General features: G+C 52.8%; 2 protein-coding genes and 1 non-coding gene across 6 annotated transcripts; 1 reads left to right on the top strand and 2 right to left on the bottom strand.

Annotated features, from left to right (window-relative positions):
• Nucleotides 1-863: 863 nt before the first annotated feature.
• Nucleotides 864-5,622, bottom strand: SMDT1 (single-pass membrane protein with aspartate rich tail 1). 2 transcript variants are annotated; one of them, XM_016939308.4, is made up of 3 exons: nt 5,202-5,554; nt 3,085-3,225; nt 864-1,210 (listed from the first exon to the last, which is right to left on the bottom strand). In XM_016939308.4, exons 1-2 carry the CDS (start codon nt 5,385-5,387, stop codon nt 3,088-3,090), a joined length of 324 nt encoding a protein of 107 aa, XP_016794797.3. In that variant the 5' UTR covers nt 5,388-5,554; the 3' UTR covers nt 864-1,210; nt 3,085-3,087. The 2 variants fall into 2 exon arrangements, with proteins under 2 accessions (XP_016794797.3, XP_003953946.4); XM_003953897.6 differs by lacking the exon at nt 864-1,210 and adding an exon at nt 1,797-2,031 and having other exon boundaries at nt 5,202-5,622.
• A 95-nt stretch (nt 5,623-5,717) lies between these two features.
• Nucleotides 5,718-10,899, bottom strand: PHETA2 (PH domain containing endocytic trafficking adaptor 2). Of its 3 annotated transcripts, none has more exons than XR_008541704.2 (5): nt 10,812-10,899; nt 9,502-9,583; nt 7,102-7,872; nt 6,664-6,960; nt 5,718-6,126 (listed from the first exon to the last, which is right to left on the bottom strand). XR_008541704.2 is itself a non-coding variant. In XM_016939307.4 (3 exons), exon 3 carries the CDS (start codon nt 7,856-7,858, stop codon nt 7,079-7,081), a length of 780 nt encoding a protein of 259 aa, XP_016794796.2. In that variant the 5' UTR covers nt 7,859-7,872; nt 9,502-9,583; nt 10,812-10,899; the 3' UTR covers nt 6,941-7,078. The 3 variants fall into 3 exon arrangements, 1 of the variants encoding a protein (XP_016794796.2); XR_010156041.1 differs by lacking the exon at nt 10,812-10,899 and adding an exon at nt 10,683-10,770; XM_016939307.4 differs by lacking the exon at nt 5,718-6,126 and having other exon boundaries at nt 6,941-7,872.
• On the top strand, nt 8,994-9,097 carry LOC112206821 (small nucleolar RNA U13). Its single transcript, XR_002941290.1, has one exon. It is a non-coding gene; the product is annotated as a small nucleolar RNA U13 (small nucleolar RNA).
• Nucleotides 10,900-14,107: the final 3,208 nt, after the last annotated feature.

The raw sequence follows: 14,107 nt of genomic DNA, 5'->3' as shown, positions 1-14,107 counted from the left end.
TCTCAAACTCTTGACCTCAAGTAATCCACCCGCCTTGGCCTCCCAAAGTGCTGGCGTGAGCCACCACGCCCAGGCCAGTCTTGAACTCCTGGGCTCAAGTGATCCTCCTGCCGCAGCCTCCCAAAGTGTTGGGACTACAGGCATCAGCCATTGTGCATGGCCCCAAACCTTATGGCACCAAGGATCCCTTTATAATCTTTTCACTTAAGGAACCTGAGGGAAAAACTCAAGGTGTTTTTGTGTTCTCTCACTCAATAACAATAAACACATAAGACTTCTGTGATCAGACGTTATGAGGGTTTCTTCCCACACTAAGCAAGCAGTCAGTTCTGCAGCAGACACCAGCTGCCTGCCCTCCAATTCTCTTCGAACACTATCTACCTGGAGATAGCAACAGATTCCACAGGTTTGGGGCTCAGTCTCACAAGACTGCTCCCACCCCCATTAGACAACATTCACAAGTCCAAGCCTCCAGAACTTCTGAGCTTCAAGTTCCCATGACCCCTTCTTTTTTTTCTTTTTTTTTGAGATGGAGTCTCTCTCTGTCGCCCAGGCTGGAGTGCAGTGGTGCCATCTCGACTCACTGCAAGCTCTGCCTCCCGGGTTCACACCATTCTCCTGCCTCAGCCTCCCGAGTAGCTGGGACTACAGGTGCCCGCCACCACACCCAGCTAATTTCTTCTATTTTTTAATAGAGACAGGGTTTCACCGTGTTAGCCAGGATGGTCTCGCTCTCCTGACCTTGTGATCTGCCCGCCTTGGCCTCCCAAAGTGCTGGGGTTACAGGTGTGAGCCACCGCACCTGGCTGACCCCTTCTTTTTAATTTGCTGGAGCAGCTTGCAGAACTCAGGGGAACGCTTAGGTCCGTTTACTGGTTTATTATAAAGGATATCACAAAAGATACAGCTGAAGAGATGCATAGGGTGAGGTATAGAAGGGGCGTGGAGCTTCCAAGTTCTCTCCAGGCGTGCCACTTTGCAAAGCCAAGTGTTCTGTTCTCCGAAAGCTCTCTAAACCTGTCTTCTTGGGCCTTTTATGGAGACCTCATTGGATAGGGATGATTGAAGCATGGACAACAGTTGAGAAATGGGATTGGACAAAAGAGGCATAATCTAATACAGATGGAGTGGGGAAGTCCAACAAGGCCTGTCCATATTTCTTCCTCTCAGGTATGGGGCAGAATCCCTTCTGAAATGGGGGTCTCATGACCTAAAATCAGACAAGGTAGGTCAGAGGATTCTTTTTATGGCCAACTGGAAGACGGGCAAAGGAAGATTATACTTTTAGTTTCTATGGCCTGCCTTGGGGAGAAAAAGCAGCAGGTGAAAGGAGGTCAGGAGAAGATCTGAGAAACAGACTGCTGTTTTCTGAGGCCCGAAGTGCCCAACATTATAACAAAAGCCTAAAACAAGGGTTTTGGGAGTTATAAGCCAGGAAATAGATGAAAACCTATCTATATCCTCATATCACAGAACCCAAGTTTTGAATCATTCTAGTTATATTTAAGTAGTATGCTAACAAGCAGAGCTGTCATGACTGGCACTGAACACAGAAATGGCATGAGGCTTTAGTTAGCCCATGTAGCTTTCTTAAGGGAAAATGCACAGTTTCTGTTGGGCTTTTGTAAACAATGAAAATAGTTCCCAGGGCCCCCAGAATAGTTCACCAGGCTCCACTGCAGCCTGGATAGCCTGGGCCTATGTTTCTCCCATAAATAAAGGACAGCAGAGACAACTGCACCAACTAGAACCTAGGGATACTGAGAAACTGCAGCCATCACTCAGTCACGCACGGCTGATATTTATTATGTTTATTCATAATTTGATTGCTTGTTTGTGCAGTGCTTAGTGGACAGCACATCTCAGGGAGCCTCCCAGAGCCTGGGGTGGAATATGGTCATGGACCATACAGGAAGCTTCACCAGACTGGGAGGCTGAGGGCCTTCCCCGAGCCTTTCTGCTGATAGGGAAGGCAGAGAAACTGAGAGCATCACCATTTCTTCAGTTAGTGCTTTCTCCTTTCTGTAATTCCTGTAAGAAAGGAAAGCAGCAGTGAACTGGGCAACAGCGTAGTCTTCCATCCGCAGACTGAAAGAATTCCACAAAGTGCTTCTATCAAACATGGCAGGAGAAAGGCAGCTTTGAGCACGTTTGGTTGTTCATGCGCACATTAACTGGGCATTCACCACAGCCACTGGGGGCCGCAATGTATAAAAAACGTCCCCTGCCAGCAAGAAGCTCAGAGTCTAGTAAAATTTTGGTTTGTGTGTGTTTAGCCACATAATACCAAGTATTTGAAGAGAGGTACTGGTTGCTTAGAGGAAGGAGCCGTCAACTTTCAAATGAAAGGAGGAACGAAGACTTCAAAGACACTGTAGAATGGGTGGAATTAAGACCCAGAGCTCTGGGAAGGAGCCTTCCATGTGGGAGGAACAATGAGCCAATGTTTGGGGGTGGGTATGAGTGTGAAAACTCAAGAAATGGTGAATACTGGGAATCGGTGTGTGGCTGGAAATATGGAAGATGAGACTGGAATAAGAGGTGTGACCAGATTATGGCAAGCCTTGAATGCCAGGCTAAGGAATCAGGAGTGTCCTCATCTCTTGACAGAATGCCATGCAGCACATATTAGAGCACATGAAGTTGGCTGGGCGCAGTGGCTCACGCCTGTAATCACAGCACTTTGGGAGGCCAAGGTGGGTGGATCACCTGAGGTCGGGAGTTTGAGACTAGCCTGGCTAACATGGAGAAACCCCGTCTCTACTAAAAATACAAAATTAGCCAGGCACGGTGGCGCATGCCTGTAATCCCAGCTACCCGGTAGGCTGAGGCAGGAGAATCGCTTGAACCTGGAAGGCAGAGGTTGCAGTGAGTCGAGATCATGCCATTGCACTCCAGCCTGGGCAACAAGAGCGAAACTCCGTCTCAAAAAACAAACAAACAAACGAAAACATTAGCCACCAAGTGGGCCAATTCATTAATGCTTCTGCCCCCAGTGTCCAAATGCTGCTACCAGGCCAGACTGCATCACAGACAGATGCTCCACCCTGCTTCCTGGTCCATCTAGGGTAAAGCAAGTCTTACCTGTTAGTCATCATCATCATCATCCTCTGGAACAAAAATGTCATGTTCCTCAAGTAGAGCAGCAAAGTTCTTGCTAATGAGTGTCCCGACATAGAGAAAGGGGATCACAATGGAGAACACACGGAGAAGGCCGAAGGACATCTGCAGAGGGTCAGAGTGGCAGCTGTGAGCTCCAGAGCCCACTCTGGCAGGACCAAAGAAGACCTGGCCATCTCACAGACATACCCTCAGACCCATCATAAGCAACTTGATTTTAAAGTCCTTGGAAAAATTCAGGGCAAGAAAAGTAATTAGAAAAGGAGAAGGCCAGGCAGGGTGGCTCACACCTTTAATCCCAGCACTTTGGGAGGCTGAGGTGGGTGGACCACCTGAGGTCAGGAGCTTGAGACCAGCCTGGCCAACATGGTGAAATCCCGTCTCTACCAAAAATACAAAAAATTGGCCCAGCATGGTGGTGCGCACCTGTAATCCCAGCTACTCGGTAGGCTGAGGCAGGATAATTGCTTGAATCCAGGAGGCAGAAGTTGCAGTGAGCCAAGATTGCACCATTCCACTCCAGCCTGGGAGACAGAGTGAGGCTCTGTCTAAAAAAAAGACAAAAGGCCGGGCGCAGTGGCTCACACCTGTAATCCCAGCACTTTGGGAGGCTGAGGCGGGCGGATCACGAGCTCAGAAGTTCGAAATCAGCCTGGCCAACATAGTGAAACCCTGTCTCTACTAAAAATACAAAAAATTAGCCGGATGTGGTGGTACATGCCTGTAGTCCCAGCTACTCAGAAGGCTTAGGCAGAAGAATCACTTGAACCCGGGAGGCGGAGGCTGCAGTGAGCCAAGATTGTGCCACTGTACTCCAGCCTGGGTGACAGAGTGAGACTCCGTCTCAAAAAAAAAAAAAAAAAAAAGGAGATAAGATGACTGTTACGGCCATCAAAATGGACGAAAAGTCCACTGGAAAGAAAAGTCTAAGGCACCCTAGACATCTAAAGTTAGGACACAGCCTGCTAATTACTTTAAATCCCTACAGGCAATCGGGTGCACCAGTACTAGGAGGGCCAGACTACGGTGAGCTCTACCTGAACACGAAATACACGAAAACCGATGACAGAAAGATGTACAGTGAAGGGATATTCTACACAGTTCACTAAGTAACAGGTCCCCTGATGCCTGAGAAATTTGATTTAAAAATTTTAGAAACAGATGTATTTGAAAGTGGGCATGTATTTACACTCAAAGACTTTAGATGGATTGGGAGAATGTCAGTAAAATCTCAGCAACATTTCTCTTGTATTCCTAGAATTAAAAAAATTTTTTTTTCAACTGTTTTGATAAGGCAGGTCTTTCCCAACATGGACCTACAGTCAATTGTGTGAGTTAGCATAGGCTAGACTAGCTTTAAGAGAATTTGTTTTTTTAATTCCCACACCACACAGCCCTGCAGTCGTAAAGCAAACTTTCGCTTGATATAAGGGACTGTTTCCGTTTTCCCTAGAAAAACTCAAGCATGTGATAGCGTTCAGTGTTGGAAAAAGACAGGACCTGGTGGGGACGGTACCAGGAAGAAACCCGGATGCTGCGGCCTCAGCGCTGGCCTTGGATACGAGCTTCACCGCTCTAGCCCGATTCTTCATTTGAAAACCCGTGATTGTAATAATTCCCTGCACATCTATCAGGACTGTAAATCACATGAATTAAATATTAGGTGACAACTAATAAAAAGATGAGGCCCGTCCCACGTACCCTTTATTTACAGAGTCCTTTCAAAATTCATATTTCATCCCATAAACTAGGAGACAGGCAGGGCAGAGATTACAGGACTGCTCTAAGCTAGAAGCACACGGCCTAGTCTTCTGACTCCAGAGGAGCAGAGCACCGCACCTCTCAGGACAAGCTAATGTAAAAGGCCAACTTCCTCAGCGTTTGCCCCCCATCTTCTGTCTACCTACCATTTTCTACACACCTGTCAAAATTAGCAACTCATTAGCGTATTCTTGGTCCGCCTTCCAGTCTACGGTAATCGTTATGATTGGCCTTGGCTCCTATCAATCAGCGCCGCCCTCACGCACTCCCCACAATGATTGGCCTCAGCCCCTTCGCCCCGTCTCCAGGAAGACACTCACTTTCACCGGTTTGGGCAAAATGGCGCCGCTGCGGGTAACGATGACTGACCTCGACGGTACCAGGCTCCGGCCTGAGCCGCTCCATGCGGCGGCGACATCGCCATCTTTCCTCAAGCTAGGCCCGCTCCGGAGAGCCCCGGACCTGACGGGTGCCAATAGTAGCCAGCGAGCCGCTCCGGACGCCATGCCCCCAGCTCCGCCCCTCACCCGGGCACCCGGACCCCACCACCCAGCCCTCGTGCCGCCCTCGGGAAGAAAGCCGCCCGAAGCCTCGCGAGAGTTTGAGGAGTACACGAGAAGCCCAGCCCTCCCACTCGCGCAGTGCCGGCGGCTCCTGGGGCGGCGGGAGGGAGGTGTTTGTCACTGGCCGGCGTGGTGGCGTCACGAGAGCGGCGGCGCCGCCCCGGCTCCCTCAGTCCGCGTCCTGCTGGGCGTGGCCGCGGTCTTGGGTCCGCCCGGCCGTCAGAACAGGCCTCAGCGGCCGGTTGTGGAAATAAACCCAGGGAGCGGAAGGAGTAATAACGAAAAAGCTTTACTAGTGTTTTAACCGTGTACAAAACACTGTAGCAATAAGAGAAAGGCCCGTGCTATCTGTGTTTAAACAAAATGCAGTGGCTGCGGGGCTTCCAGGCAGGGCTGGGGAACAGGCCGGGCGCCCGCCTTGGGCGCATCTCCGCCTCTTAGGGGTAAGAGGCTCAGAGCCTACCCCTTAGGCCTAGTTGGATGCGGGTCGGTCCTGCCCAAGGCCCCAGTGAGGGGAGCCGAGGCTAGGAAGGGGCAAGTTTTATGTGTTTGGGAGGGGGTGTCTCTTCCCGGCCTCTGCGTCTTCCCCCTGGAGCGTCAGTATGGTCAGGCTCTGGTGACCCAGCCGCTTTGCCTCCCGACTTTGGGAAGAGTAGCAAGGAGAGGTCCTGGCAAGTACACCCTGGGTGACAAACAGGGCTGTGAGAGTTCCCAGGTGGTTTCTCGAGCAGCTTCAGTTTACCGGAGCCCAGCCAGGAGAGAGAATTTTAGCACAGGAAACGCAATCCCGTGTCCAAGCTCCTAGAATACCCAGGACTGAGAACCAAAGCAACAGACTTTCCCCAGGGAGCCACACTGCCTCCCCACCTCTTCTTTAACCCCTCAAGCTCCAGGAGTTGGCTGCTGAAGACAGAGTACAGGAGGGCATTTCGTTGACGTAAAAAAGCTACAAGCCCCTTCCGGGGCAAGGTCCAGCACCATCTGTTAACAGGGCAGCCAGGGAGAAAGGATGGGACCCCAGCACTCTGAGCAGAATAAATCTCTCTTCACTGGCCGAAGACCCTCTGCCTCAAAGGGCCCTACCCAGACTGCTGAGTGAGGATCCCATCCCCAATCTTCCCACCCCTCTCAGGAAGAGCTGGGTCCCAGAAACTCCTATGACACAATAAATCCACTTTCTCTGACACTGTCAGAGCTTCAAGCCGATACTGCAGCTTACCTCGGATTTAAGTGCACAGGAGACTCCCCAGGTTGGAAATTATGGCTCTAGAGCCCGGTGTGTAGGTCAAAGGTATGGCAAGCCTGTGACAGTCTCGGGTGACATTCCCCACTTCCTTCATTTCATTAACATCCCCTGGGAGGGGGCAGGCAGGCCAGTGCAGTCAGGAGATTGGGGTCTTGCTCTGTGGCTGCTAAGTCTCCTTCCTTCTCTGGACCTCAGGAAATAAAGAGGATGGAAGGAATGGTCCCTCAGTCCCTTCCAGACACACGGGTGGATCTCGAACCTGGAGAATGCCTAAATAGCAGGAAGGAGAGAACCCATGTCCCTTCCCAAAACGCAACCTTGGAAATGGGTAAACATTTAACTCCTGAAAAAGAACTGGCCCTGGTTTCCTGACTCAAAGGGCCCAGACTTAGGGCCTATCCTGTTCCTCACATTTTGAGTGGCTCCCCTGGGCCCTCTTCTGCCAACACTGCCGCAGCTCCACGATCTCCTGGCCATACCAGTGATGCAGGGTAGAGAAGCAGGAGGTCTCAGGGGACACAGGGCTCTGCCCCCTGCCTAGGAGGAGGCTGGCAGGGCCCTGCAGCTCCCACTCAGCCAACCCCCACCCTGCAGACCTGCTGGCCGCTTCTTCAACCAAGCCCACAGGGCTGCTGTCCTTGGATAGGCAGTGGCCATTCTCCAGGCCCGCAGCTCCGTGGTTAGGAGCCTGGGGCTTACAGCGGCTGGCAACAGACTTCCGGGATGAGCGGCGTTGCAAAGCCAGGCTCTGGCGTGCGTCCTGCAACTGGCTCTCCAACTCGCGGACCACCAGGCGCATGTAGCCAAAGCTTGCCCGGGACAGCACCTTCACCCAAGCCTCCTGGGCCGCCGGCCCTTCTGCGGCCAGCAGGTGTGGGCGCACTCCAGGGGCATCAAAGCAGATGGCAAAGGCAAACTCCTCGGGCACGGGAGCCTCGGCCAGTTCCACTGTGCAGCCTTCCAGCACCACCAGGCTCAGTGGGGCCCGGCCCTCGCGACTCTCAAAGGAGAATAGCAGGTTGCCCTTGAGGACAAACCAGCATCTTCGGCCAGTGCCACTGGGGGTTGGTGGGGTCCCTGGGCCCCCCCAGGTGCGCAGGAAGCCCATGTGGTCCGCTGGGGAGTCGCTGAGTGCATAGTGGGCTACGCTCCTCTCGTTCAGCTTCATGGCTCCCACGGGAACTGTGAGGCAAGAGAGATGGCAGCAGATCAGAGAGGGAGGTGGTTCCGTGCCCTCCTGGGGAACAGCACCGGCTCCAGAGGCAACCTGGACCCGAGCCCTGGGACTCCTACTCGCTTGCTGTGTCCCTAAGGCCCCTAAAGTCTCCTGAGAAGTGGGCTCGTCTTTCCTTCCTTTTCTCTCAAAGGGATGTTGTGAGGATCATGCAAAAAAAATTGGACACTGGTGGACTTGGAGAAAAGAATAACGAGATTGCATCAGACAGGAGGCATGGCAGGACCTGGGCACGGCTTTCTAAAATCCAAAGAAACAGGCCCCAGCTGAGCTGAAATGGACCCCAGACCCATCGAAACCACTGTGCTTAAACTATCCCCTCATCTGGGGTCCTCTCAACTCCAACTCTGAGGCCAAGCTTCCAGGGTTTCCATGACCCTCCTGGGCCTCTACTGGCCTCTTATTTGCATATAGCTGTTGAATCTTATTGACCTACAGGCAGAAGCTGAGGCACAAAATATAACTTTAAAGAGTTTACTTGAGCGAGAGTAAGGATAACTGCCCAGAACAAACTTCTAAGTTGCCGTGGGGTGTGCTGCGTTGGGCCTTTCCTACAGGTTTTTATAGGCAGAAGGGGGCAAGGATGACAAAGTTGTTTGGCAGGAATTCTCCTTGGTTTATAGAAATAACATTGATTGGTGGGGTGCGGTGGCTCACATCTGTAATCCCAGCACTTTGGGAGGCCGAGGTGGGTGGATCACCTGAGCTCAGGAGTTGGAGACCAGCCCGGCCAACATGGTAAAACCCCGTCTCTAAATACAAAAATTAGCCAGGCACGGTGGTGGGTGCCTGTAATCCCAGCTACTCGGGAGGCTGAGGCAGGAGAATTGCTTGATCCCAGGAGGCGGAGGTTGCAGTGAGCCAAGATTGTGCCATTGCACTCCACCCTGGGTGACAAGAGAGAAACTCCATCTCAAAAAAAAAAAAAAGAAATAACATTGATTAGTGATTGGCTACACATTGTTGAACTATAGGGTATGAACTATAGGGTGTCCAGTGTACAGCATTTTATGGCTACTTGGTGTCACTCTAGAGCCACATAGCAAGTGGCTTCAAGAGGTAATTCTTGATCCTTTTGTAGTTCATGAGCATGATGATTCGGTGTTCACATGCATGTGTGAGCCGTGCCACCCTCGAACCTTGTTACCATGTAGGCACATTACCGATCTGACATGAAGAAAAGAAAAGAAAAAAAAAAGAAAGAGATAATTCTTTAGCTCAAGGGAGGAGTAAGACTTGACAGCTGTTGCGTTTCAGTATGTCTGGGCCTGATTATTTAAAGGGGCTCCAATTCCTCAGATAAAACATTATTTTTCTGTCTCAATCTGCAGCCTTCAGGGCCAGATAGGGAGCTACTCTGTACACAAGAGTGTGGCACAAACCCAGGGTACAGCTAAGAAGAGCTAACCACAGCCATTGAATGTGGGTGCCCCCAGCATCATGAACGGCACTTAGTCCAACTGTCCTTACTCATGGAAAACCAAGGCCCAGCGCAGTGAGGGGAACTTGCCCAAGGTTACATGGCCAATGAGACGCAGAGCTTCGTCTCCCAAATCCCTCACACTGTACCCACTTACCAGCAGGGCTCACTGGGGGAGGGCAGGGACCTCTTGTCTGGCCACACAGCTCAGCCCTTCGACCACCTGGTTCCCAGGGAACCTGCAAAACAATTCTCAAGCCCAGTCAGCTTATCCCAAAGAATGAGAACTCCTACTCCACCTTCGAGGCCTAATGAAACCACAGCCTCCACCGGGAAGACTTCCCTGACCCCTGAGAATCCCCCCACCCACCCACCCAGCCAGGAACGCCTGAGCAGCTTAAGGGGATGGGTCCCCTTGTCTTGACCTTTACTCTTCAGACCCCAGCTCCCTGCCTGAGTCCAGGTCAGAGCTACACATGCCCTCATGGTTCCTAGCTTTTCCCTTCTAGCACTTCCTGGCTTTAACTGAAGTCACCTAATCTGGGAGGCCTTCCATGATCACCATATCATCTAAGGTGGCCCTGACCACCAAGGTGGCCTGACCTAAGGTCACCTGACCAGTAGACCCCCCCCATTTCTGGTTTGTTTCCTTCATCCCACGACGATGTCATATGTGTTTACAGCACTGTTCCCAGCCCCAGAATGTCTAGGGTGGGGCTCGGCTAAGTTCCCAGGAGAACCCCAATACCCAGCACCGTGCAGGGCTCAGAGAGGCCCTCAGGAGGAATCTGTTGAATTAATGGGGATACATCAGTGGACAAATCGAAGTCTCCCGCCCTCCTGGAGCCTACATTCCCACAGGGGGAAACACACTGTAGGCAAACAAAATAAATACTAATAAATTAATGAAAGAATAATTAGTGAAATAAGAGATAACATAAGGACCGGTAATGCTAAGGGTTATGGAGAAAAACAAGCCAGGCCCCTGGATGGGGAGAGACGCCATTCCAGTAGGGGGGGCCCAGGAAGGGGGAAGAGATCACAGATGTTTGCCAGAGGAGTGGCCTCACTGGGGGTCCTGGGCCCAGCACTGGGGCACAGGGAGGGGGTGGGCAGCCCGTGGGGCCATGACCCCTCCCCTCCCCCGCGTCTGGGGAAGGGCGCTCCCTCCTCTCCACCAGTAGGGGGGCCAGGCCACCGCACACCCGGCCTCCCGCCCGCCCCAGCGTCTTCCTGGATTCTTTTGTTGGAGGAGAGGCGGGCTGGGGGTGCGGGACCGCCGGGCCAGTGGCCACTGCGGGGAGCCCCAACCCGGTTGTCGCCCTAAACAGAGGTCACCTCGGTCAGGGTCTCCCTGGCTGCCGCCTTGGTTTCCCCGTCCTCGCGTCGGGGCTGTTCGCCGCCACTTCCCCGCGGCCACGCCTTCCCTGGAGCCACCTCCTCCCGGAGCCCGCCGGGCCCACTCACCTCCCGCCGCCGATCGCACCGAAGCCCAGGAGGGCGATCCCAGCTCGAGATCCCGCGCCTCCGCCTGGGCTGCAACGTGGCCACGGGAGCCGGGAGACCCCGCCCGGGAGGCTGGAGTTAACGCCCCTCCCCGCCCAGTATTCGCCAGGCCCGGGATCTCCGAGGCCGCCTCGAGGTCTGCCAGGGCGGGAAACTGAGGCCCGAGAGGGCGGTGAACTGCCCGAGCCACAGCACTGGTCGGTGCGGGCGGCCTCGAACCCAGAGGCCCCCCTCGGACGGTCCGCGGGCCTCAGACCCAGCCCACCGTCCGGAAAACTCTGTCCATCTCTTCCTCTCTGGTCCCCCTCTCCCTGCTCGGCCCACTTTCCCGGCAGAGCCAAACCAGGGATGTCTCTGGGTACCTCCCTAGGATGGGCTCCTACACAGCCCGCGAGGGCCAGCCAAGCTTTGTTGGCCACCCACCGGGCCACCGGGGTCGGCTGATTTCTGCCTCTGGAAATTACCCATTTCGGCTTCCCTGGCCTGAAACCCACCGGCAGCCCCCAGGCTCTGCACTAGTGGGTGGAGGAGGAGGCCTGCGGTGAAGGTCGCAGGAATGCACAACCAAACCCAAGAGACTGGAACTTCTGGAAGGCCCTGGAAGCCGGAGGTGTCCTCAAACATCTGCCCATGAACCTGGCTCCCGCCTCAGAGCCTTTGCCCTTGCAGTTCCTGCAGCCTAGAATGGCCTTCCTTCCCACCCCCAACCGCAGCTCCACTCCTCAGGACGCCTCTGGACACAGATTTGAGTCTCTGCTCAGTGGTCCCCTCTGGGACCATTGTAAAGCAACCTGCCCTGCAGTCTCTGTCCCATCCCTGGGGTGTTATTTCCATCAGAGCACTCACTGCTACAGTAAACTTTCCTATGCTCATGCTTTTATTTTCTTGTTTATTGCCTGTCTCCCCTACTAAATTTTATTCAGTTAATACTGTACACCATAATAAATGTGTTAGAAGGTAATAAGTGGCATGGAAAAACAGAGGAGGGTAAGGGACATGGGAAATTGTGGGAGTAGGGAGGTTGCAATTGCAAATAGAGTGGTCAGGGTAGGCCTCACTGAGAAAGTAACATTGGACAAATACTTGAAGGAAATGAGGGAGCCAGCCATGCCAATTCCAGGCAGAGGGAACAGTCAGCGCAGTGGCCCTCAGGCCTGTTGTGCTTGAGGACCTGCAAGAAGGCCAGTGAGGCTGGGAGGCCTGGGGAGGGGCAGACAGTAGGAGGTGGGGGTGGAAGGGGTGGGATGGGGCTCTGTAAATCTGGGAGGGCTGTTACTCTAGACAGGGCTGTGAGGAGGGACCTGAGCGATTTCAAGGCATACTCTGGCTTCTGTGGCGAGAATCAATGTCAGTGGAGGCTGGAGACCAGTGAGGAGCCTGCTGCCACTATCCAGGCGAGATGTCACAAACGCGGCAAGAGCGGGGAGGGAGAGGCAGCCAGAATTAGAATGGCTGTTGAAGGTAGAGAACACAGGATTTGCTGAGGAGTTGGATGTGGGGAGTGAGGGAAAGAGCAGGCAGGACTGCACAGTTTTGGCTTGAGCACCTAGGAGAGTTGTCATTATCTGAGATGTGGAAAGTGGCCGGTGCTTGGTCTGGGTTATGTTTGAGACACCCAGTGGCCATCTGAGTGAAGGTGCTGTTGGGGCTCAGAAAGCGATGCCTAAAAATATGGCACTTGGGCATGCTGAGTACTTTGAACCAAAGGACACTGGAAGAGCCTCAGAAGCAAAGAATCTCTCTGACCTTCTCCTGCCCCCCTTCTTTCTCCCGTTTTTCTCCTGCAAGGCAGGCCATAGAAACTAAAAATCCTCCTCCCTAAGGTGAGTTATAGCAACTACAAATATTGGCTGGGCACAGTGGCTCATGCCTGTAATCCCAGCACTTTGGGAGGCTGAGGTGGGCGGATCACGAGGTCAAGAGATCGAGACCATCCTGGCCAACATAGTGAAACCCCATCTCTACTAAAAATACAAAAATTAGCTGGGCGTGGTGGCGTGCGCCTGTAGTCCCAACTACTTGGGAGGCTGAGGCAGGAGAATCCCTTGAACCTGGGAGGCGGAGGTTGCAGTGAGCAGAGATCGCGCCACTGCACTCCAGCCTGGTGACAGAGGGAGACTCTGTCTCAAAAGAAAAAAAAAAAAAAGAAAAAAAAGTAACTACAAATATTACTGGAAACATCCCCCACCTTTCTGTGTCGGGCCTGGCCATAAAGGAATTCTCTGACCTACCTTGCCTGATACTAGGTCGTAAGACTCTCATTCCAGAAGGGGTCCTGCCCTCCTCCCAGCAGGAGGGAATGCCACACAGAGAGAACAAGAAGAATCCGAATCTGAACAGACATTGCTGGGTTTCCACACTCAGCTATTAACATTAAATCATTCCCTTTTGTCTAATCGCGTTTATACACAGTTGTCCATTCCTTATTCCTTTTTTTTTTTTTTTTTCTGTTGCCCGGGCTGGAGTACAGTGACACAATCACAGCTCACTGCGACCTCGACCTCCTGGACTCAAGCAATCCTCCCACCTCAGCCTCCCGAGTAGCTGGGACCACAGGCACCTGCCTGGCTTTTTAATTTTTTGTAGAGACGGGGTCTCACTATGTTGCCCAGACTGTCCTTAAATGTCTGGCCTCAAGCGATCCCCCTGCCTCAGCCTTCCAAAGTGCTGGAATTACAGGCATGAGCCACCAGACCCGGCCAGGGCTGTCCATTCTTCATCAAACCGAGACATAAAAATAAAGATTTCCCTGAGTATTTGTGTCTTCATTCCTGAAGGCTCTCAAGTCACATAAAACATTGAGTAAATCCATCTATTACGCTTTTCTCTTGCTAACCTATATTTTGTTTGTAGGAGTGTCCGCTGTGACCTTTGGGATGAGTAAGGGAAAATATCACACCTTTCTGCTCCTACAATGCCCAGAACAAAGCATTTGGCACTTAGCAGTTTCTCAATAAATACTTGATGAATGAATGAAGAAGGAAGTAGCCCAGTCTGTGCGAGCAGTCCCTGAGCGTCAGGCGGGGAAGGAGAGCCGGCTGCCTTTGCGGGAGCTGTGACCGCCTGCTTTGGTGCCTCCCACGCAACCCTCCTTGTAGAGACGATTAATCCCAGACTTCCATTTTCCTAGCAGCTCACTAGGCGGGCCTTGCTTCAGAGCAGTCTCTCATTTCCTCTGCACAAAGCCCTCAACAGGTATTCACTGCACGGCCGCTTACTGAGCGCCCACGGTGAGCCTGGCACGATCCTTGCCCTCT

Source organism: Pan troglodytes, chromosome 23 (assembly GCF_028858775.2).
Source record: "Pan troglodytes isolate AG18354 chromosome 23, NHGRI_mPanTro3-v2.0_pri, whole genome shotgun sequence".
Classification (NCBI taxonomy): Eukaryota; Metazoa; Chordata; class Mammalia; order Primates; family Hominidae; genus Pan; species Pan troglodytes.
The sequence above is the reverse complement of the archived record's forward strand: the minus strand, read 5'-3'. Positions and strand labels throughout refer to the sequence as shown.

Bases quoted from the DNA above. Each gene is read 5' to 3' on its own strand.
- SMDT1 (XM_003953897.6), bottom strand. From the start codon at position 5,387: ATGGCGTCCGGAGCGGCTCGCTGGCTACTATTGGCACCCGTCAGGTCC. The intron at 3,226-5,201 runs GTGAGTGTCTTC...GACCCTCTGCAG, and splicing joins TTTTGCCCAAACCGGTGAAA to ATGTCCTTCGGCCTTCTCCG.
- PHETA2 (XM_016939307.4), bottom strand. From the start codon at position 7,858: ATGAAGCTGAACGAGAGGAGCGTAGCCCACTATGCACTCAGCGACTCC.